This window comes from Nothobranchius furzeri, chromosome 6, assembly GCF_043380555.1.
Source record: "Nothobranchius furzeri strain GRZ-AD chromosome 6, NfurGRZ-RIMD1, whole genome shotgun sequence".
In the NCBI taxonomy this organism is placed as follows: domain Eukaryota; kingdom Metazoa; phylum Chordata; class Actinopteri; order Cyprinodontiformes; family Nothobranchiidae; genus Nothobranchius; species Nothobranchius furzeri.
The window spans coordinates 46,095,785-46,120,585 of NC_091746.1; the positions used below are offsets into that span (position 1 = coordinate 46,095,785).

At 43.6% G+C, this 24,801-nt stretch overlaps 1 protein-coding gene across 3 annotated transcripts in view; it reads right to left on the reverse strand.

The window, feature by feature from the left end:
* The window catches only part of tnksa (tankyrase, TRF1-interacting ankyrin-related ADP-ribose polymerase a), a 136,795-nt gene that overhangs the window by 23,584 nt on the left and 88,410 nt on the right, over window positions 1-24,801 (reverse strand). For all 3 annotated transcript variants that reach the window (XM_015976763.3, XM_015976776.3, XM_015976771.3), the window contains 8 exons: window positions 12,539-12,660; window positions 12,347-12,438; window positions 10,880-10,958; window positions 8,988-9,159; window positions 8,355-8,434; window positions 7,084-7,229; window positions 6,835-7,000; window positions 675-894 (listed from right to left, as the gene is read on the reverse strand). In XM_015976763.3, coding sequence (XP_015832249.3) covers window positions 675-894; window positions 6,835-7,000; window positions 7,084-7,229; window positions 8,355-8,434; window positions 8,988-9,159; window positions 10,880-10,958; window positions 12,347-12,438; window positions 12,539-12,660 — 1,077 coding nt within the window. The remainder of the gene's footprint in view (window positions 1-674; window positions 895-6,834; window positions 7,001-7,083; window positions 7,230-8,354; window positions 8,435-8,987; window positions 9,160-10,879; window positions 10,959-12,346; window positions 12,439-12,538; window positions 12,661-24,801) is intronic.

Consider the following 24,801-nt stretch of genomic DNA (forward strand, 5'->3'; position numbering starts at 1 on the left):
ATCACTTCTATTCTGAACTAGACTAAAATATCTCAAAAAGCAGCTTGTCAATTCATGTTTCAATGAAATTCAAAAAAACTCAGAACAGCTAAAACCCTGCAGGCCTTTCTTGGTTAGGGTCAAGATCAAGATTTAACAATAAGAAAGAGATGGTTGGGCAAAAACTGCACCACAACAGAGTTCCAAAGTCAAAACCTCTGCTGCACCAAAACAATACGACCGTCTCTCCACATTTAATAAAACAACATCTTAACAAATCTTGAGAGTTCTGAAAAAATAGTCTGTGGACAGACGAGACAAAAGTGGAAGCCTATGAAAGGTTTGTGTCTTGTTCCATTCAGTGCAAATCTAACTATGTATTTCAGAAACCTATCATCCCAACAGTCAGACATGGTGTTGGTCTAGAGCGATTCTGTAGGAGAGAGATAACCAAAAGCTCACTTTCCCTCAGGCAGAAAATCCAAAGTATTTTTTTTCTTCTGAAGAATTTCTTCATTTATGATAAATGAGCTGGTTTTTATACATCACATTTAACAAATATGTAAGATAATGGATTTATTTAAGCATTTATGATGTCTAGAAACAGAAACATGTTTGAAATCTCTCCTGTTGTTGAGGACCTCTGGGACTTAACATCATTAATGATCAAACGGAAAGTGCATTTTCTTTGCTACCTGCGAGGTGCAGCGGGGTTGAGTTGCGTCCCTGCGTGTCCCGACAGTTGATGTTTTCTGGGCTGCACAGCTTCTGAACCCTTGCCAGGCAGCCTTTCTTAGCAGCATCTAAAAGTGCAGCGTCTCCTCTCAGTAAATCCTGGATGTCCGTGTCTCCGTCCTTCACCAAATCCAAAGGCGTGTTCCCATCTCGGTTCTTCTTGGTTGGGTCAGCTCCGTGCTGAAAAGAGGAGCCAAGGGCATAATTGTTAATAAAACTGGTGGTACGCTTCTGCAAACAAAAACACACACTGGTCATGGAAATAACAAGAAACTGAAAAAAAGTAAGAATTTTTGGACCAAAATGATGGGACTCTTAGAAATTTTTGAAAATATTGTGACCAAAAAAGAAAAAAAAATTAAATAACCCAAGATGTGTTCTATTCTATTTAAAAGGTGAATGGTATGCCGCTTCCAGCTCCAGATCCGGTCCAGGCTTGGTAGTTTCGGGTCCGGGTCCCGCACTGGGAGGCTGTGTTCAAACACACTTCTCAGAAATGTGGTAACCAAGGTTCAAGAAAAAGTCTGTGGTGTCTCCCTTAAATTAAACAAAGGCAGCCGTGAGCAGTGTTGCTTTTGGAGACTCTGACTCAGATATTGATTCCAGACTGCTGTGTCTGTCCTCCCACAGGGCAGCTCAAGCCTGGCTGTGGTCTGTGTGTTTACTCCTCAGACAGAGAGACAGCTTCAATCAGAGGAGATGTTTACTCCTCAGAATCCAGAATGATAATGCTTCACTCATTCGCCTCCCTCTAATGGTAAGTGTGAATGTGAGCCAGCCAATCAGTTGGCAGTGGGCGTGTTGGGCCAGTTCAGCCGGAAGCAGACCGCCTTAGGAAAACGACTGGTTGTGCATAGGGAAAAAAAACAGGCTATCCAGATGCGAACACTTCCTACCATATCTAGGTAGAGTGGAGCCGGTGCTAGTGTGGAAGCACTAGTAGTCACAGTGCTCTTTGGTATCAGGGTGTGTACCACACTGAACATGGACCACAGAAGAAGAGAGTTGTCTCAGGAAAAGAGAGACAAATATTGACCAGTATGTGTAAAAGTAAGGCTACAAGACAATCTTAGACATATTATTCTGAGGCTCAGAGGACTGGAGACAACCTCACCGGACGTGTCAGCAAGAAGAAAACTGATAACAAATTTGAGATACAGAAAATAAAGATAGTATCCAGAGAGCCGAGAACAAAGTTGAAATATTTATGTAATGGTGTGAAAATTAATTTAAGATGCTTAAATTAATAGCAAAGTTTTATTTATTAAACAGAAGATTCAGTAAGATTCTTTTAATTCGATAAACTGGAAATGCCACCCTTTTCTGTGTTTCGTTTCAATAATGAGGCAAGTTTAAAAATGAAGAAATTTATTTACTAACAATTTTAAACTGAAAGATTTGAAACGACAATTATAAAATGACAATTCATAAATGGCAATTTTGATGACAATCCTTAAAAGTTTTGATATTAAACTTGTTTAAAAGCAAACCTGTGTTGGATGGAGCTAAAATTGACAATGATGAGTTTTGAATGAGTGAATGAAGTTCTCAGAAGGTTTGTTTCAGAGGGAATGGAAGGCGTTCTGGTGAAAATGATGTTTTGCGGATAACTGAGTTATTTTGAGAGAAAATAGCATCAAACGTCATCTGTCGTGTTCTACCTCACCCAATCAGGCTGACCCTCTTGTGGATCCGGAGATCGGAGGATGGGTTCATCCAAGATGACACTCGGGGCTGGCAGAAAGACGCGAGTGTCCGATGCTCTGGTCCAGAGTGGTAGCCGGGTACACGGCTGTACGAAGCGTTTGGCAGATGCACGCTTCCGTATTTAAATTAACTTCAGAATTCAATGACTCTGGGAGAGTCTTGCATTAGCTGGTTTACGGTTCGTTTGTTCTTTAGCCATTCTCGTCGGCGTGACAGAACAGCTTGCATGAGGGTCAAGGAGACGGCCGTTCTCCTTTCCCCGTGGTGTTGGTTCCAGAACTGACGTGAAATCTGTGATGGTTAGTTTTACCAAACCCTCTCAGAACCCCTCCCTCTCTCTCCTCTTTTTGCTGCTCCACCCAGATTTTATCTACATGTTTTTGTTGTTTTTCAAATGGTTTTATATGTTTTTATTTTTTATGTAATTTCTGCTGTGCAGCGCTTTGTTTGGTCCTTGAGCCATGTGAAGGCACTAAATAAATAAAGTTTAGTAGTAGTAGTAGTAGTTCACGGCGCTGGATCTTTTGAATCTGTTAATCCTGTCAATGGAATCTTAAGACTATGAAGGTATTCTGGAGTGAAAAGAAGTGCCCGGTGTCATAAAACCGGGTTTCATTTACAGGTCATGAGCTCTCCAGAATAATTACCTAACCCTCCAGGAATGGCTAGAACAAAGACTAGACTATTTTGAAGTAGTATGAGTCTTGAGTCATTGAAGAAGCTGATGAATCTGGAGAAGACACCTTTCAAACATGAGACAGTTCACGAGCAGTAAGAGAACATATATGTGGACAGGTGCAGACTGAGAATTACAGAAATTACCTGACTGTTGGAAAGAAATAAAGCAACAAACTGTTCGCTTAGTTTAAACCACTTTCATTAGTTTATTTTAATTGTTCTGTTGAGCCACAAATCAAAAGCAAAGTCTGACTTTCATTCACAGATTATCAGTGAAATTGATTCGTTATTACTTTTGTAAGTTTCAAGATATTTATTGGGAACATTGTGGGTTTTTCTCATTTAAAGGAAGTAGCAACAATAATATTCACATTTGTATGAAATTAAGACAAACTGATCTAATGGATCCACTCTGTGTCAGGGACTAACCGGGTCTAAAGACAGAAACAATACAACAAAGCATTAGGAAAGTGTCAAAAATAGCAGCAGTAGGAACCCCAGAGTGCTTCTGGTTGGACCAGATTTTTGTGATGACAAGTGATGAGTGGTGTGAGGGCAAAGTGGTGAGAACAAGACAATCAGTGAAGCAGAAAAGATGAAACACATGCCAAACTCAGCTGTCTCCTAGGTTACAGTTTAATGTGTCATTCCGGGGTAAGCCCTGGAATGTTCCTATTAAAACTGGATGTTCTGGGATGACTCCCTCTGGGTATTCGCTGGTGGTTTGAATGCTAAACCCAGCAGGGCTTTTCTACCCTGCTTCACAATCTTATTGTTTTGTGTTCCTTCTGTTGTAATTATATTGTTCTAGCAATTCATTATCCTTTCTCTATCATGGAAGACGCAACTAGAAATAACCGGGAACATTTCCATTTAATTAAAGACGAATCCTTTTAGATTTGCACTCGTCAACAATGCTGGAAGCTGAACAATTATCCAAAGCTGACTGTTTTCAAGACTGAATTAAACAAAACTCTGCTGGTAAACCATTTCTCACACCATAACACAACAGTCAGATGTTTATTCTTAACCGTAGGTTGCTCTGTGTCATACAATTTGAGCTAAATGGGACAAATTGTATTGTAAAGATAACACAGGGTCATTTCAGATCATTTAAAGATTAAAACACTAATGATTATAACTAAAACCTACAACTGTACTTTGGTTTGAACACACATGAGAGAGCAGTCACATCCCAGGGCCGTTTCACATTAACATATAAAATCTAGCAGCACAATATTTGTTTTAATTATTTCAGTGGAGTGGAAGATGCCCTTTACACCCAATATTCACCTCTGGACTTCAAATCTGACCAAGATTTGACCTCAGAGGGATTTCAAAACTATTATAAAAACACTAAACAAACAAAAACATTCGCCACCCTAAATACGATCGATCAGCATCTATGTTTCAAACTCTCGCCTGCTGACCTGTTAGCGCAGGAGCTGAACCAAACATCATGGTGATGAAAGCTCTGCCTGAGGGGACCGCTCCATCTCTGAACTCCAGAACTGATTTAGTTTTCACTCCAAAATTTCTCTAAACAAGGTTTTTACACACTGATCCTGAGGAGAATCATTTTGTTTGCTGAAGAGTACGTAACAAAAACACGAATAATGACAATAACCGGTCTCCAGTTCAGTAAACAAAACACACTCAGGTACTCTGAGGAGAACAAGGAGGAAAAGTAAATAATTTTTAAAAAAGCACACAGAACAGAAAGACTACCAGTTCAGAGAAACTCCCACGATGTTTGAGATGCTTTACTTTTAATGAAAACGATTAATGATGCTGAGGCAGAGGGTGCTTCTCTTGATTTTAACCAAGTTTGCTGCTTCGGTGAATATTTACAAGTATTTCTAAGCTTCAGTTGTAGCAGGTTTATGTAAAGAGTCAATATGAGCAGTGTTGGTCCTCCTTTGCCAAGACCTCTCTCACATGCCATCAGCCAACCTCTGGTCCAAATCCTGACTGGTGGAAGCTCCTTCTTCATCATCAATGAATGGGATTTGTCAGACTTTGTGGGATTAGGTTTGTTATCTGTCACATGGTGATATATCACAGCTTCCCGATGGAAATAAGACCTGGGGAGTTTATTGGACTTGGACCCTAAATGTTAATGTTTTGGTCCCAGAAACACTTAGTTTTGACTTTTTTATCATACTGGTAAAGTCATCATCAAACTGCTTTAGGATGATTGGGAGGAGTTCATGTTTGTTTCTGAGGCTAAACTGAGTGTTTCCACTCCGCTGAGAAACAACCACACACAGCAGTGGTCTCAGGAGATGTTACCGTCAACATGATACAGCATTGACTTGAATGTAAATCCTTTTCTTCTCCAGAAAATCACTTTTTCCATGTGTCATAAATAACCAAATGAGGATTAACAAACATGGAATTTCTGTAGTCCTCAAAAATGCCATAACTAGAACCTTTGTAGCATATCAATCAGCCTCCAGTGGTTTTCTTGGAGACAATTGGCTTCTTTGCTGTCCTTGACACCAGGCAGTTCTCCCTCATTAAAAGAGTTGATGCAAATGGCCATGATGAAAAAAGTACAGCAAACTTTGTGACAAAGATTTATTTGTGTCATTCTCTAAACGAAGGACCCTCACATGGCACCTTTCAGAGTCAGAGGACTAAAGTCTACAGTGTAGCATTTACCCTTTCACACACAAATTCATACGCTAGCCCCGGGGCGCACTGACAGCGGTGAGGCTGCCGAGCACAGACCTGTCCCTCCAAACACCACCAGCAGGCAAGGCGGGTTATGCTTCTTGCCCAAGGACACAACAGCAGCATTCTGCCGAGAGCCAGAATCAATCCCACAACCCTCCGATTTCTGGACAATGTGCTCCATCTCCTGAGCTACTGCAGTCCCAAAACATTTGTCTACGGTTGTATCAGGAACTCTTAAAACTAGTGACAATCACTTCTCCCATGAAAAAGAATAAATAAACACAACATTATAAAATGTTCACTTTTGCTACCTATTTCAATAAATCTAGCTCAAACGCCATCATGAACAAAGTGGCCAATCAGGAGCTTCAAATAGCATCATCAGTTTGAAAGACTGTAAGATCTAATTACTTAGAATATAGTCTCATCCATTTAGAGACAGTAACAAACATTAACAGAACGTGTGCTGCCTCAGATTCATTAACTGTATTAGTAACAGTAATCAGTAAATATAACAGTTGACTAAATCTCTGTTTTTGTTAAAAAGTGTTTACTCAACTGTAACCAAAAAGAAAACAGCAAAACACGGTTCCATGTACATTAAATATTCAAATGCTGCAGTTTGCAGGATAACCAGACATTATGTAAGGTCACAAAAACTGGTAAACTGACTTAATTTCTCCTGAAGTTAAAACACATTAATTATAAACAAGATTACACTCAACCTGATGTCATTTATCTATTGTTTCATCTAAATAATGGTGATAAATGTTGTTTACATTCTTTCTGATGGCTTTAATGACTTCTTTGATTCCTCCAGCAGCAAAAACATTATTAATATTTTATTCTGATTATCTGATTGCCTAATCAATTAACAGGGTTGAGCAGTATTTCAGTCAGTGTGAAGGTCATGTCCCGCTCTACTTCAAAGCAGGGCTGATTTAGTGTGTAAATCCTGGACTGCATGTGATCTAAAACTCTGCCTACAGCTGTTTCAAACATCCAGTATAACATCTGCATTAAATCATCTGAAGGTGAGTGTTAGCAAAGTCAAACCTTTAGCAGTAGCTTGCAGATCTCGTATTTTCCCTTTGCAGCTGCTTCGTGAAGTGGCGTGAACTTCCACAAGTCGGCCACGTTGACCGAGGCTCCGTGTCGGACCAGAAGTTCGGCCACTTCGTAATGACCGTACGAGCAGGCGTTATGGAGGGGAACCAGACCGCTGCAAGGGTAAAAGGGCACAAAACCGTTTATTGAAACAGATTTTTGATTACAAGATCTATAGAGCAAATGCCCAACGCTCACCCTTTATCTTTAGCGTGCACATCGGCCCCGTGGTGTAGCAGGTACTCCACGACAGCCACTCTGTTATAGCCAGCAGCAAAGTGAAGAGGAGTGGAGTGTCGTCCCTCCAGGTCTCTGCAGTTTACATTCTGAGCAGTGCACAATGACTAGAGATACAGAACAGACTAAAGATTAGGAACAACAAGATACATCAAAAGACCGCTTCAACTGGTCAGTCTGGATACAACCATGTCCATTAAGGGCAGAAAATCTGATTGGCTACTGACACAGCTGAAATCCTGATTTATTTTCCACACCTTCAAATATTTTTAAAGCAAGATTGTTTAGATTTAAATGATGTATATTCACAGGGTATCCCTCCTTTCCTTGAAATGCTTAAATAAAATCACAAGTTTCTGATTCTTTTCTGACTCAACCACATGACAGGTGTTAAGAACAGCACAAACAGCCAGAAGCACGTCCAGAATTACACATCTAGTTTAATCCCAGACTCATTTCAAAATGGATTTAAAATAAAGATGAGATAAGAATCCAGACTTTCCAGTATGAACAGAGGCTCGGCCTTAGAGCCTTCAGCCTCTGTTTATCCCGGTGCTTCAGGAAGTTTGGCTAAAACAATAAAATGCAATGCCGATTTTTTTCTTTTGTCTTCAGTGAAAGTGAATGCTGCCCAGTTCTGGTGTTTGTTAGTGATAAAGACAGAAGAACATACCACAGAGAATTTCAACAAAAGTGGGATTTTGACTAAAATCAAAAAGGGCAAAAGCACAAACGGCATCCGAGTGACATTTAACACAGCACTTTGATCAGGACTCCATGACAGCAGCTGAAGAAGGTCAGCACTTTTCAGAAACCAAAAGAAAAAGTACCACACAGCTAAAGTATGGATGGCTTTTAGTTCTACAGTCCCTGTTTCTACAGATTCAAGACCTGCTAATACATATTGTTAGACAATAAAAGTCTCTATTCTCATCAGGTTGCCATCAGGTTTCACTCGTCTGTAAAGAAAATCTCACATTATTCAGACCCCTAATTAACGTATTAATAAAGATCTGTGGTAAACTATCAGTGTCATTAAATGCACCAAATCTGATAGCGAATACTCTAACAGAAGTTTTCCACCTCTTTAACCTTTTACCATCATCTAAAAGCAAAGAGAACATTTTAAAACAGTTTCAGAGTCTGAACCATGAAGTGCATTTCAATGACTAAAAAGAGTCTCTCCAACCCAAGTGGCAGGAACAAAATGTGACAAAATGCAAATGAACCACCTTCACAGTATCCAGGTCTCCGGCTTTGGCAGCTTCCAGCAGCCTGTAGTCCACATCTGAGTTTCTCACTGGGACGCTCTCTACAGAGCAGCAAACACACAAGATCGCGGTGAAGGCTTTGGACACATTTGGAAATGAAAAACAAAATGAAGGTGAAACTATTTCCTGGAAAAGTGTCCTCAGAGGGACAACGACTGGTGTTTACCTCATGGCAGAAGCATCCTGCACTGAGCTTGTTTGAAAACATTCTAGACTTCTACAGAAATACATATATTCCCCTGATGTTTGAAACTCAGCCTGAATAGGGGGTTGTTGTCCTTTTTTAATCTTGTCTGAATTTGTGTGTAGCTGCTTTCCTCAATGGAAACTAACCTGAAATTCATTCTATTGACTAAAATGAGAGAACACATCCTTACATTTCACTGGTTACATTCACAAATATTTGCAAAAATTGAACTGTAATGTTAAGTATCTTCTCCTTCAAACATCAATGCACCCACCAGCACCTCCACCCTGCTGCAAAAACATGTCCTGCTAATCCCAGAATACTCTCAGCTAATACACAGGAACCAAAAGCCTGCACACCCACAGACCTGCACATCCGGCCTACCGCCCACACAGAGTGTCGCCTACCGTTGAGGATTTGTTGTACAGCTTCGTTTCCCATCTGAGCTGCAGTGAAGCCCTGCAGCGACACCAGCGAGGCATCTGCCCCATATCCTAGCAACTGCCTGCAGGTCTGCAGGTGGCCCGCCAGCGCCGCACGATGCAACGCAGTTTGACCCAACGTGTCGAGGGCGTTCACCTGCAAACATCTCAGAGTTATGATTCAATTTTATGCATTAGAGCATATTAATGTGTGTGTGAATCGGTGAATGATTGTGTTGTGTAGCGCCTTGGGGGGTTGTAGAACCCAAGTAGGAGCTATACAAATACAGGGCATTTACCATTAGATACACACATCTGCTTTTAAAACTCTTAAAGGTGTCAGAATCTTGAAGACAATGTAAAGAAATACAATTATGATAAAAAGGCATTTGTTTTTGTACTTGCTTGTATTTAAATTGTTTCATTGGCTTTGTTATTCACTCTGCTGTGGTCTGTTGCGGTGCAGTCAGCTCTAACTGAGACAGAAAGAGACTGAACGACCTAGTCAAAAAAGCTAGCTCGGTTCTGGGCTGCCAACTGAACTCAGTTGAGGAGACGTGTGAAAGGAGGATGGTGGTGAAGATGACCTCCATCTTGGAAAAACCTCCCACCCATTGCATTCCACTGTGGAGACCATGGACAGCTCCTTCAGTGGCAGACAGACATCCGACACGTAAAACAGAATGCTACCATAGGGCATCTATCCCCTCTGCAGTAAGTGTATAATTACTCAGGTAAACTGGTACTGGCATTATCCTGGTACACAATAACATCAGTGCAATATTGTGCAATACCAGTTGAGCATTAGTATGTTTGAGTCCCTTATGCTGCATAGTTCTGGAAACTCAAGTTTTCTTTTTATTTGTTGTTTTTAGTGGTTGAAGGTTACAATAACAGCTTATTACCTTTGTGTGTTTACCTGTAATCTTGTTATTATCTTTCTTCTTCCTTTTCTTTAAGTGTTTTTGCTGCTGTAGCAAGTGAATTTTCCTACTGTGGGATTAATACATTCTATTCTATTCTACTCTATTTATGATTTGGATTTTATATGATCTTTATGTTCTGTAAGAAAGCAACCAATCTCGCCTAACATCCCTAAAAAGCTACAAAAAAGTGACTTAAGTCTGACCTAAACACCTTATTTTTCCCTAAACAGTTTACACTGTAAAAATGAATGACATTAGAAACGAATAAAAGGAAGTGTTGGGAGAATGTTTTGTGAAACGATTACACCACAGAAAAATATATTTAAAATGCCAAGGTGAAACTGAATGTTAAGAAGGAATCAATGACATCTATGAAGCACGGTGGTGGGCATTTAATGGTTTGGGAGTATTTTATTAGACTTGACTATTACTCTTCTTGAAGTATGTGTGTAATAAAAAATGTTTCTTTTAAATTTTTAAATACATCAACAATTTATAAACAAATGTTTATTTAGAATGTAATGACAGACAATTTATCTAATTTAAACTAATCGGAAATGTTATGTATTTATATTTAATACAAACTGATTGTGATGACAGCAGAGGGGTATTTTCTGTTGATCTGTGTGACAAAAGTTATTTGGATGGATGGATTAATCAGCTAATTAAAGACTTACAGAAAGAAAAAAAGCACCACTAGAAAGAGAAGTAAAAGGCCCTGCATTTGTATAGCACCTTCTTAGGGTTCTACAACCCCCCAGGCACTTCACCACACGCCCAATCATTCACACACGCACACACACGCACGCACACACACACACACACACACACACACACACACACACACACGCACACACACACACACACACACACGTAACAAGAGTGCCTGTGAAAAATAGCAAACCTAGAAATAATAAACAAAGCTAAATATGAATAAATGATTAGAATTACCTTTGCCCCGTGTTTCTGAAGCACCTCCATGATGTCATTATGAGCTCGCTCTGCTGCCACATGGAGAGGAGTCATGAAACTGGAGACAGGAGAAGAAAAGAAACTCAACAGAATTCCACTTATTTCAATTTTCTGCCTTTTACTTTAAATTTCAACCAAATTTTTACTTGTAAAAACACACATTAATCAATGTAGTAATCACTTGTTTGTGTTTTTTATATAACATCACCACATATTTAGTCACATAAAACGCCAGCATGAGCACCTTGAATGGCAGCTCTTGTGGTCTGCCTGTATCTGTTGTGTTCTACATGTTGTGTGTGTGTAATCTTGGTCAGGCTGTACTGCGGAGACACATTTCTATGCTTCAGGATGCTGGGGCCCTGACAATAAAGTTGATTCTGATTCTGATTCTAGAGCTAAAAAACCGACCCCCTTGATTTGAAGAGTCAGCTAGATGTTAAAATAACATATTTTGTCCCAAACCACTACTATCAGTGTTTTTCTGTTTTCATCTGCTTAAAAAGAACATCTGAAGCTGTTATTTTCTAAATCTCTAATAATTACTGCAGATAAAGGTAACATGTTATTATCACATCAACACATTAATTAAATAATGCTGACAAATATATTATTGCACGTTTAAAGGGTTTTTTAGACCCGTTTCCACTATCGGAACTTCGAGGTTAATTTAGTGCACCTTTATAGTACAGGTGTGTCTCCATTTCACCAGGCTGAAAGGACAACTTTTATTTCAGGGACCAACTTAGTACCTGAACTGGGGTATTTATTTGGAAATGGCCATGTAAAGTCACTGGGCAGGACTAGTGGTTAACTCATGCTGACTGGTTGTAAGTCAGTACGGAATGAGACTGACCCACGTCACACAATTAAACATCTCAACTGTGGTGCTCATCAGTGACGTCACTCATTGCAGAAACAGTCGCAATATACTGACATATTAGCAAAGTCCTAAAAGCGCCGATTTTGTGTGGAGACACAGCGGCTGAGAGCACCAAGCCACCATACCTTCCCTTTCACCATCCCAGAAATTTCCCAGAACTTCTATAGTGGAAAATCAACCAATCACAATCACTGGGTCACAGTAGGGCTGAGATCTTGATCGTCATTCGTTGAAATGATCATCCTCCATCTCAGTTTATTAACGAGAAGCTCTGAATATGAACACACAAACTAGTGAACATCTCAAATCTAAAATTTGTCGTTGATGGCTGAATAATCTTTTAACAGCTCGGACGTTGCTATAGCAAATCAAATTCAGTAAAAAAGAAAAAAAAACAGAAAGTGGTTTTTTTTTTTACGTTGAACCAGCAGACTGTCCTTGAGATTCAACTTTACTTTCACGTCAGCAGGGTGACTCATAATTTCCAACCCCAAAATAAACCAGATAAAAATCTAAAATTATCTTCAGGTGTTTGTGAAGAAAGTGTGGTTAAAACAACTCACTCCTTATTCTTCTCGTTGACGTTGGCACCTTTTCTTAACAGCAGCTCAGTGACTTGTTTCCTTTTGGGGTGAGGCGATGCTACAGCACAGTGCTAACACGCACAAGCACAGGCACACACACAAGGGGCAAACATCAGATGACAACTCCTGTGCCACTGCAGGAAGGTGTGGAGCAAAGGTGTTTTATCTTACCAGAGCCGTTTCATGTGTGTGAGGGTGTTTGAAGTTGATGATCTCCAGAGCCAGAGTCTTCTTAGCTTTGGTCATGTCAGCTTCTCGTGCTGCCTGGAGCAGCGAGTGGCCTTTAAACTCATCTAAAAACACGCACGCACGCACGCACGCACGCACACACACACACACACACACACACACACACACAGGTTGAGAAGATGATAGAAGTGATACACAGATGAAAAAAATAAACTATGGTTTGATGGGAACAAACTATCATTAAACAGTGATAAAACATGTTTTAGGATATTTAGTAATACATATTCAAATTATGAAATTTTATTAAATATAGATGAGATTAATATTAAAAGAGTTAAAGAAGTCAAGTATCTGGGAGTCATCATTGATGAAAAAATGTCTGGAAAACTGCATATAAACAGTGTCAAAACTAAAATATCTAAAACAATTGCACTGTTACATAGAGCAAAAGGGTTGCTTGATAATAATTCCCTATAGTTGTTATATAACTCACTGATCATACCGTACCTGAACTACTGCATTGAAATCTGGGGAACAACATATAAAACATACACAAATTCCATTTACATCTTACAGAGAAAAGCAATAAGAATAATCACAAGGAGCAACTACAGAGATCCGTCCAATCCATTATTTATAAAATTAAAAACACTAACATTCTATGATCTGGTGGACTACAATATTTTAAAATGTATGTATAATGCAAACAAAGGGTACGCACCTGCAGGTTTAATCAAAAGATTTACAAAAAGACATAGCAAATATGATCTAAAAGGACATGAATTATTTACTATACCTAGACATAGGATACTCATAAAGGAACATTGTGTGTCCATATATGGAGTTAAAATGTGGAATAAATTAAATACTGAAATCAAGAATGCAAAAACAATATTGACTTTCAAAAAAGAGATTAAAAAAAGAAATGATTAACTTATATAGATCTGTTACATAAATGCGTGGGGAGGGGTTGGGGGTGAAAGAAAAAAATAAAATTATAAAAAAGGGGGGGGGGGCGCAGGTGTGTGTGTGCATGTGTGTGTATATGTATGTATATAGGTATGTAATTTTGTGCTTCTTTCTGTGTAACTTGTTTTCTCTCTTTTTTTCAATTCATGGGTTGAAATTGTGTCGGCCAACCAGTCCAGAGACTATATTGTTCAAATTTTTTAAGAATCATATGATTGTTTCATTTGTATTAATGTTATTTTAGTTAAAAGGGGCAGATAACATAAGTTTTTCTTCTTTATGTCCCCTTTTTCATTTAGGCTTTTAGCAATTTAGTTTTGTATTTTTATTTTAATGTCAATGAATGAAAATAAAGTTGAAAAAGGAAAAGTAAAGAAAAGCTGGATCACTGACTTTTGCAGAATATTCTTATTTTTCAAGTTTCACCGGTAATTTTCGAATCCTCCTGCAGCAGTACTAAACAACAGAAAGACTCCAACAGTTGTTTTGGACCATAGAGCTAATAACCCATGATGCAATAGTGTAAACACATGGGAGTTGGAGCAGAAACAAGTGATTATGCCCACAGGGAGCGGAAATAACAAACAACATACAGTGAGGAACATAAGTATTTGAACACCTTGCGACTTTGCAAGTTCTCCCACTTAGAAATCATGGAGGGGTCTGAAATTCACATTGTAGGTGCATTCCCACTGTGAGAGGCAGAATGTATATAAAAAAATAAAAAAAAAATAAAAAAAAATCAGGAAATCACATCGTATGATTTGTAAAGAATTTATTTGTTTTGCACTGCTGCACATAAGCATTTGAACACCTGAGAAAATCAGTATTAATATTTTGTACAGAAGCCTTTGTTTGCAATTACAGAGATCAAACGTTTCCTGTAGTTCTTGACCAGGTTTGCACATACTGCAACAGGGATTTTGGCCCACTCCTTCTTCTCTAGATCTGTCAGGTTCTGGGGCTGGTGCTTCAGCTCCCTCCAAAGATTTTCGATTGGATTTAGGTCTGGAGACTGGCAAGACCACTCCAGAACCTTGATATGCTTCTTACGGAGCCACTCCTTGGTTATCCTGGATGTGCACTTCGGGTCATTGTCATGTTGGCAGACCCAGCCACGACCCATCTTCAATGCTCTGACTGAGGGAAGGAGGTTGTTGCTCAAAATGTCACAATACATGGCCCCATTCATCCTCTCCTTAATACATTGCAGTCGTCCTGTCCCTTTCACAGAAAAGCACCCCCAAAGCATGATGTTTCCACCCCCATGCTTCACAGTAGGGAAGGTGCTCTTTGGATGCAACAACTCCTTTTTCCTCCAAACACGGCGAGTGAAGTCTAGACCAAAACGTTCTTCTTTGGTTTCATCTGACCACATAACTTTCTCCCTTGCCTCCTCTGGATCATCCAAATGGTCATTAGCAAACTGCAGACGGGCCTGGATATGTGAAGACTTGAGCAGGGGAACCTTTCGTGCAATGCGTGATTTGAAACCATGACGGCATAGTGTTCTACCAACAGTGACCTTTGAAACTGTGGTCCCAGCTCTCTTCAAGTCATTGACCAACTCCTCCCGTGTAGTTCCGGGCTGATTCCTCACCTTTCTTATCATCAGTAATACCCCACGAGATGAGATCTTGCATGGAGCCCCAGTCCGAGGGAGACTGACAGTCATCTTTAGCCTCTTCCATTTTCTGACAATTGCTCCAACAGTTGATCTATTTTCACTAAGCTGCTTAGCAATTTCCCCATAGCCCTTTCCAGTCTTGTGGAGGTCCACGACTTTGTCTCTGGTTTCTTTTGACAGCTCCTTGGTCTTGCCCATGGTAGTAGTTGGAGTCTGACTGACTGTGGGGTGGATAGGTGTCTTTAAAGAGCTCAGACTGGTGCTACTAATTAAGATTACTAAGTGGAGTAGAGGTGGACTTCTTAAAGGCAGAGTAACAGGTCTTTGCAAGCCAGAATTCTTGCTGATTGCCAGGTGCTCAAATGCTTATGTGCAGCAGTGCAAAACAAATAAATTCTTTACAAATCATACAATGTGATTTCCTGATTTTTTTTCTTCCATTTTTTCTCTCACAGTGGGAATGCACCTACAATGTGAATTTCAGACCCCTCCATGATTTCTAAGTGGGAGAACTTGCAAAATTGCAAGGCGTTCAAATTCTTATGTTCCTCACTGTATTGTGCTCTTATTTAGTTTCAAAAACATTTAAAGCAGCATAAAAGGACTTCATTTAAGACATCCCAACAATGAGCAACAACATTCATGCATTTATAATCTGACAAATGCTAAATGCTCTAAAAAGAAGTCACGTCTTCAAGGAACTGAGGTGCAAAAAAAAATAATAATAATAAATAAAAATAACCCCAAAAAAACATTGCAAAACAGAAAATAAATGAACAAAAAGAAGCTCCCGCTGCTGTTTCCTCTTTGTACCAAACAGTTTTCGGTTACAACAGCCTCACATCCAGCCTCTAAAACGGCTCTTATCCACTCTGATCAAACTCTCGGGATCAAACTTCAGTCAGAAGATGAGGAGCTATCCTCAAGTCAGGAAGCTACCCTGCATCATTTTTTTATTTCAGGTTCAAAAGGTTCTGTTCTCAGAAAACAAGCTTAATATTAATCTTTTTGTCCATGAGCATGAATGATTATAAAACTTCATGACCAGCTTGAATTCACAGAAAACACAAACATACTTTGTAAAAGTGTTGATGTCATACGGGCAAAGTCTGTTTTATTGTGGTTTTCCTTCTAGTGTGGTGTGTTTTTAGTGTGTATTCTTTTTTATTTAGTTTAGTGCATGGAATGCTTTTATTTTGGGGAACCCAGGAAACTGGGAGGGTGTGTGATTTTATTTTGATGAGCTTGGACAGATGACATCCGGACCGGAGCAATTATCTGCACCAGTGGCAGATTAGGAGCGTCTGTTTTTTTGTGGAGACGGTGGCAGCAAGCAGAGAATCGCCGGGTGAAAGGACACCGATCGTCTGTGACGAGGCTTCATGGAGATGTGGGCAGGGTATTCCTCTGCCCTGGCGTGTGAGTAGTGGCCCTGTGACAAGGTGTGACCCGCGGTTTGTGATCGAGCAGTGACTGCCGTTAAATTCACTGACAGGTGGACCCGCGACAGAGGAGGACGACAGCGTGGCGCGGTGACGCGGCCGAGCCAGTGACTGATCTGCAGGAGGAAGCGGCCGATCGAGGGAAACGGCGGTGCGGCAGACGCACGTCTTGAAGGAGGAGGCGAGCGATCGAGGGAAGAGGAAACCGGCAGCGCGGCAGACAAGCGTCCCCAAGGAGGAGGAATCTGCCCCGCAGCGTCCAGATAAGGCTGCAGACTCTCCGGCCCAGTTCTGACAACCTTTATAGTGACTGTCCTAACCTGTTTTTTTTAAATGATGTTTTAATTAGAATTTTCAATAAACCCCGGTGCGGTGGTTAATGGCTGATTCCTTTGATCTCTGGCAGACGCTCTCAATTTACCTGGTGTAATCCTTGGGTGGGATTTTGTATCTGGTAGATATATAATATAGCCCACCCACCCAGTAGGAAGGTGCCACATTTGGCGTTGTTGGCAGGATCCAGGCTTTGGGAGCGGCTGTTGGAGCCAAATAAATTAGCCATGATGATGCCTGTTTACCCAGGGGCCCCTTGGCTTCCAAAATTTAAAGGACATGGGGAGGACTTAAAATACTGTGACTGGAAGGAACAGATAACCGGGTTGCTAGGGACACAGGAGTTGGCAGAACCCAGGAAGGTTGATATTGTATTGGGGGCGCTGGCTGGGGAAGCCAAACGTCAGGTCAGTGTTTTGGAAGAGAAGGAAAAAGATCAAGTCCGTAAAATCCTTAACTATTTAGATTCCTTGTATGGAGACCGCACTCCAACCGCGGTGTTAAGGTCTCAGTTTTTCGGTTGCACCCAGAAGCCAAGTGAGACTGTATCTTCTTTTATTTTGAGGTTGCGCGAGCTACATTGTAGGTTGCGGCGACATGATCCCGACGACTCCCCCTCAGATGTAGCCTTACGGGACCAGCTGTTGTTGGGGTTACAGGAGGGTCCCCTGGCCCAGGCCTTAAAGGTTTATGCTCGCCGTAACCCTGAGGGGGATTTTGCTGCTATCCGTCAGGAGGCACTATTACTTGATGCAGAGTACGGAAACACGCCGACTGAGGCGACATGTTCAGCTGTGAGTAACCAATGTGCTTCCCCCAAATCATCACAGGGACCTGGCTGGAAGGAGGCCCTAAAGAGGGAGATTATGGAGGACGTGAAGGCGCAGATGGGAGAGCTTACCCAGGAATTGGTGAGGGAGGTTAAATCACTTCTCCAACCCGCTGCAGTTGCTCCACAACCCTCAAGGTTTGAGAGGGAGAGGCGGCGGTCCACGTCATATGCCAACGACCGGGATGCACAAGGTCAACCAATCTGCCACAGATGTAGACGTCCAGGCCACATAGCCAGGTTCTGAAGGGAGCCAAATGCTTCACCGCCTCCTTTAAACTAACCATCCCTGCTGCTGAGGTCCGAGGGGCAGGGGTGGCTGATTCACCACCAGAGGGAAAAGGGGCCACTGAGACGTTTGTTGGACAAAGTCCTACCATAGGGGTGACCATTGAGGGAGTCCAGCTCCAGGGGTTGCTGGATACGGGTTCCCAAGTAACTTTAATGCAACAGAGTCTCTTAGAAAAATATTTTACTGGAATTAAACCTGAGAAGACCCCTGTATTCTTCCAACTGAGAGCAGCCAATGGATTAGAGATCCCCTATACTGGCTATGCAGTGTTGGACTTTGAAGTGGAGGGCATTAGCATACCTGGGCGGGGCGTTATTATTGTTAAGGATGAACATTGTACACACCCGCTCATTATAGGCATGAACATTGTGACTGCTTGCTGGAAGGCCCTGTTTAAGAGTTCTGCAGCGGCTGCCCCATGCCCATCACCGATAAAGCATCAGAAGGCCTGGAAGGATGCCTTTGCAACCTGCAGGCGTATTGAAGCTACTGTGGCCGAGGATGAGCTGCTTGGATTTGTGCGGCTGGCCCATCGGGGCCCTATAAGGGTCCCACCGAGAAGTGAGATGCTGGTTTGGGGCCGGGCGCGGAGGGGCCCACGAGGAGCAGACTACTGTGCCCTGTTAGACCCGACATCAGAGACCAGTAAGGTGGGCGTGGCCAGGACACTGGCCATTGTAAGAAATGGCAGAATTCCGGTGCGTGTTTGCAACCCCCACCCTTACAGCCTGTCTATTGGCCGGTACGAGAAGCTGGGGAAGCTGTACCACATGGATGAGACGGATGTTCATGGACCTCGTGATCTGAGCCTGTCCCTGGAGGAGGACGGAGCGGTTGAAGTGGCGTTGGTGGATGCAGCAGTGCCTACAGAACAAAGTGAGCTTCCACAAAAGGTGAGAGATCTAACTAACCGGCCAGATTTGTCTGAAGCTCAACAGGAGGAGCTGTGTGCCTCGCTGCAGAAGTGGGAAAAAGTTTTTGCGAAGCATGATGAAGACTTTGGGCGGACAGAGGCCGTAAAACACCAAATCCACACTGGTGGGGCAGCACCTATTAGGGAGAGATATCGACCTCTCCCTCCCCTCATGTACAGAGAGGTGAAATCCCTGTTGTCAGATATGCTGGAGAGAGGAGTGATTACAGAGAGCTGTAGCCCCTGGGCTGCACCCATAGTCCTGGTGAAGAAAAAGGACAACAGTTGGAGATTCTGTGTCGATTATAGGAAATTGAACACAGTAACTCATAAAGATGCCTTTCCTTTGCCTAGGATAGAGGAGACTCTGACCAGTCTGAACCGAGCAGAGTGGTTTTCTACCCTTGACCTGGCCAGTGGGTACTGGCAGGTCGAAATGGATCCTCAGGACAGGGAGAAGACTGCTTTTACCACTCCACTTGGGTTGTCTGAATTTGAACGCATGCCGTTCGGATTGTGTAATGCCCCCGCCACTTTCCAGCGACTTATGCAGCAGTGTTTAAGTGGTCAGATGGCAGAGTCACTGTTGGTGTACTTGGATGACATCATTATTTACTCACCCGATTTCTCCTCTCACCTACAGCATCTGGACGGGGTACTCCAAAGGCTGTGGCAGCACGGATTGAAGCTACGGCTGGACAAGTGTAAACTACTGCAACGTGAGGTGAAATTTTTGGGCCACGTGGTAGATCAAAGAGGGGTAAGACCTGACCCAGATAAGATCTCGGCGGTGAGGGGATTGGCCGCCCCCCTCTACTGTGCGACAAGTGCGGGCCTTTTTGGGACTGGCCGGCTACTACAGACGCTTTGTAGCGGGATTTGCAAAAATTGCCCGGCCGCTGAATGCACTGCTCGCTGGCGCCCCTATTAACAAGGGGACGGAGACCCGGGCAGTACGATGGTCCCCTGAGCACCAAGTGGCCTTTGACGCACTGAAGACAGCGCTTATCCAGGCCCCAGTCCTGGCATACGCTGATTATTCGTTGCCATTCATTTTGTACACAGATGCAAGTAACCAGGGGCTGGGAGCAGTGCTGGCTCAAGTACAAACGGGGCAGGAACGTGTCATAGCCTATGCTAGCCGTAGCTTGCACCCAGCTGAGCGTAATGACGCGAACTATAGCTCCTTCAAATTGGAGCTTTTGGCACTCAAGTGGGCAGTAACCGAGAAGTTTAAGGATTATTTGACTGGTGCAACGTTCTTGGTATATACTGACAATAATCCTGTTGCCCATCTGCAGACAGCCTGCCTGGGGGCAACGGAACAGCGCTGGGTTGCTCAGCTTGCCTCTTTTAACTACAGCATCAAGTATCGTCCCGGGAAAAGCAACACGAATGCTGATGCCTTGTCCAGGTTCCCAGTGCCCACCTCGGATGATGAACCCTCCGATGCGGAGGCTGCATTTTCAGCAGCCGTGGAGCTCGCCCCTGATGGGGGAAGTGAAGATTGGGCTGATGGTGAATGGGAGCTGGCTCAAGCCAATGACCCGGATATCCGGCTGGTTAAAGAGTACGTGGACCGACAAACGAGACCCTCGAGAGCAGAACGACAAGCTATGTCCCGCACGGCCCAGAAGTTGCTACAACAACAGAAGAGGCTTGTGAATAAGGGCAATTTACTGTGCCGGAGGGTGATCGAGCCCCGCACCAATGAGGAGCACTACCAGATTGTATGTCCCAGCTCTCGACATAGAGAGGTTTGGATGAGAATCCACGAGGCAGCTGCCCATGCTGGTGTGGACTGGACCCTGGCCCGGGTCAGACAAAAGTTCTACTGGCCAGACCAAGAGGGGGAGGTACGTCGTTACCATCAGGGTTGTGTCGCCTGTAGTTTACAGAGAGAGAAGGTAGAATTGAGGGCTCCTTTGAACCCTGTGGTGGTGTCCTACCCCTTAGAAGTGATAGGGTTAGACTTCTTATCGCTTGGTCGGCCTACTGATGTTTTCCAAAACATACTTGTTGCTACAGATCTGTTCACCCGGTTTGCTTGGGCCATCCCTACTAGAGATCAGACGGCGCAGACCACAGTGAGGGCTCTGTGGACGCATGTAATTCAACCTTTTGGCTGCCCAGCCCGTTTCCATTCGGATCAAGGCCCTAACTTTGAGTCTGCCTTAATGAAGCAGCTCTGTGACACCTATGGTGTAACTAAGAGTCGTACAACGCCATACCATCCAGCAGGGAATGGTGGTACAGAGCGGTTCAACCAGACATTGCTAGGCATGCTTCGCTCATTGGAGACAGCCAAGCAGAACCGCTGGCCGGAATACATTTCTGAGCTGGTACATGCATATAACAACACAACACACAGCTCCACCGGTTATGCGCCCTCTTTTCTCATGTTTGGCAGGCATTTGAGACTCCCGGTAGATCTAGAACTGGGGGTTGGCCCCCAAGAGGTACGTAACGAGCTGAGTGGGTGGGTAAATGAGCACCAGCGGAGACTTTCCACCGCTTATAATATAGCGGGGCAAAAGATGAGCGAGGCAGCTTCTCAGTCGAAACAGCATTATGATAAGAAGGCCAAGGCCATGCCCCTGCTGCCAGGAGAACGAGTGTGGGTGCGGGAGAGAAACAGGCAGGGCAGAGGGAAACTGTGTACATGGTGGGGAAATGATCCTTTTGTGATTTTGGACAAGGTGGGAGAGACGGGGGTGGTTTATCGGGTGCAACCTGAAAAAGGTGGTCGCCAGCAGACGGTGCACAGGAATGCATTGAAGCCGTGTACAGCACCCCCTGTAGACATTTTACCACCGGTAGCGGAGCCTGAAGCAGGCAGTCAAAGGCTTTTAGAGACTCTAAAGTGGCCGGAACCAGTGTTCTATGGGTTTTTTCCCCTAGCTCCGCACGGGGCTCCCCAAGATGGACCACAGGAAGCAGTGCGGCGCTCTGCTCGGCCTAAATTTGGCAAGCCACCAGACAGGTATGGGGATTGAACTGTTCACGTCACAGGGACTGACGACGTCAAGAAGTGGGGGGATGTCATATGGGCAAAGTCTGTTTTATTGTGGTTTTCCTTCTAGTGTGGTGTGTTTTTAGTGTGTATTCTTTTTTATTTAGTTTAGTGCATGGAATGCTTGTATTTTGGGGAACCCAGGAAACTGGGAGGGTGTGTGATTTTATTTTGATGAGCTTGGACAGATGACATCCGGACCGGAGCAATTATCTGCACCGGTGGCAGATTAGGAGCGTCAGTTTTTTTGTGGAGACGGTGGCAGCAAGCAGAGAATCGCCGGGTGAAAGGACACCGATCGTCTGTGACGAGGCTTCATGGAGATGTGGGCAGGGTATTCCTCTGCCCTGGCGTGTGAGTAGCGGCCCTGTGACAAGGTGTGACCCGCGGTTTGTGATCGAGCAGTGACTGCCGTGAAATTCACTGACAGGTGGACCCGCGACAGAGGAGGACGACAGCGTGGCGCGGTGACGCGGCCGAGCCAGTGACTGATCTGCAGGAGGAAGCGGCCGATCGAGGGAAACGGCGGTGCGGCAGACGCGCATCTTGAAGGAGGAGGCGAGCGATCGAGGGAAGAGGAAACCGGCAACGCGGCAGACAAGCGTCCCCAAGGAGGAGGAATCTGCCCCGCAGCGTCCAGATAAGGCTGCAGACTCTCCGGCCCAGTTCTGACAACCTTTATAGTGACTGTCCTAACCTGGTTTTTTTAAATGATGTTTTAATTAGAATTTTCAATAAACCCCGGTGCAGTGGTTAATGGCTGATTCCTTTGATCTCTGGCAGACGCTCTCAATTTACCTGGTGTAATCCTTGGGTGTGATTTTGTATCTGGTAGATATATAATATAGCCCACCCACCCGGTAGGAAGGTGCCACATTTATCTATCTATTTATTTATTTATTTATTTTTAAATCAAAAGTAGACTTCAGCTCGAAGACAAACAAAGAAAACATCAAATATCTGACAGGCTCTCTCTTTGAGAGTCACTTTGTTGGGAGTCGAACAGTTATTTTTGGTTGTTTTTATGGATTCAAATAAAGAAAAATAAATGTTTTTTGATATTTTGGAAGGCCGTTGGTAAAAATAATACTTTGTCGTCGTCATCGTCTTCCCCCACTTATCCGGGTCCGGGTCGCGGGGGCAGCATCCCAACTAGGGAGCTCCAGATCGTCTTCTCCCCAGCCACCTCCACCAGCTCCTCCGGCAGGACCCCAAGGAGTTCCTAGACCCGATTGGACATGGAACCTCTCCAACGTGTCCTGGGTCAACCCGGGAGCCTTCTGCCGGCAGGGCATGCCCGAAACACCTCCCCAGGGAGGCGTCCAGGAGGCATCCTGACCAGATGCCCAAGCGGTTCTACTCCGAGTCCCTCCCGAATGTCCAAGCTCCTCACCCTATCTCTAAGGCTGAGCCTGGCCACTCTACGGAGGAAACTCATTTCGGCCGCTTGTATCCGCGATCTCGTTCTTTCGGTCATTACCCAAAGCTCATGACCATAGATGAGGATTGGGACATAGATCGACCGGTAAATCGAGAGCCTGGCTTTCTGGCTCAGTTCCCTCTTCACCACGACAGATTGGCTCAGCGTCCGCATCACAGCAGATGCTGAACCAATCCGCCTGTCGGTCTCCCGATCCCTCCTACCCTCACTCGTGAACAAGACCCCGAGATACTTAAACTCCTCCACTTGAGGTAGGACCTCTCCCCTGACCCGGAGTTGGCAAGCCACCCTTTTCCGGTCGAGAACTATGGTCTCAGATTTGGAGGTGCTGATCCTCATCCCAGCCGCTTCACACTCAGCCTTGAACCTACCCAGAGAGAGCTGAAGGTCAGAGCTGGATGAAGCTAGGATGACCGGAAAAAGCAGAGACGAGATTCTCCTGTCACCAAACTCGACACACTTCACACCAAGGCTGTGCCTAGAAATTCTGTCCATAAAGGTAATGAACAGAACCAGTGACAAAGGGCAGCCCTGGCGGTGTCCAACCCTCACCGGGAACAGGTCAGACTTACTACTGGCTATGCGGACCAAACTCACGCTCCTCTGGTAAAGGGACTGAATGGCCCTTAACAGAAAGCCACCCACCCCATACTCCTGGAGCGTCCCCCACACGGTGCCCCTGGGGACACGGTCATAAGCCTTCTCCAAATCCACAAAACACATGTGGATTGGTTGGGCAAACTCCCATGCCCCCTCCATCACCCTTGCAAGGGTATAGAGCTGGTCCACAGTTCCACGGCCAGGACAAAAACAACATTGCTCCTCCTCAATCTGAGATTCAACTATCGATCGGACCCTCCTCTCCAGTACCTTGGAGTAGACCTTTCCAGGGAGGCTGAGGAGTGTGGTCCCCCTATAGTTGGAACACACCCTCAGGTAGGGCTGCAACAAACGATTATTTGGATAATCGATTAATCGGATGGGGTCTCGACACGATTAATCGATTAATCGGATTACATGGGGAAATTTTTAAAAACTGCTAGGGAAACGTTATTTCTCTCCTTCCTTCACTTTATTTAACACAACATTATTAGAAAACAGTTCAATAGCAGAAAAACAACATGCCATCACCTAAATTGTCTTATAAAGTGTATAGACAGAGACCCTAAGCTACATCTATCTGTGACCTAAAATGCTTGGTCCAAGTTAAACAGCTTAAGGGCAATTCTCATCTGTTTTGTTTGATCTCATCTGTTAACATTTATTTTAAATGTAATTAAACATAGGCTGTGAATTAATCAAAATTGATCACTATTTCCAAAACTGACTGAAAAAATACCAAATAAAACAAAAGTAAATGAATGCCATCCTCCTTGCGATGATGCC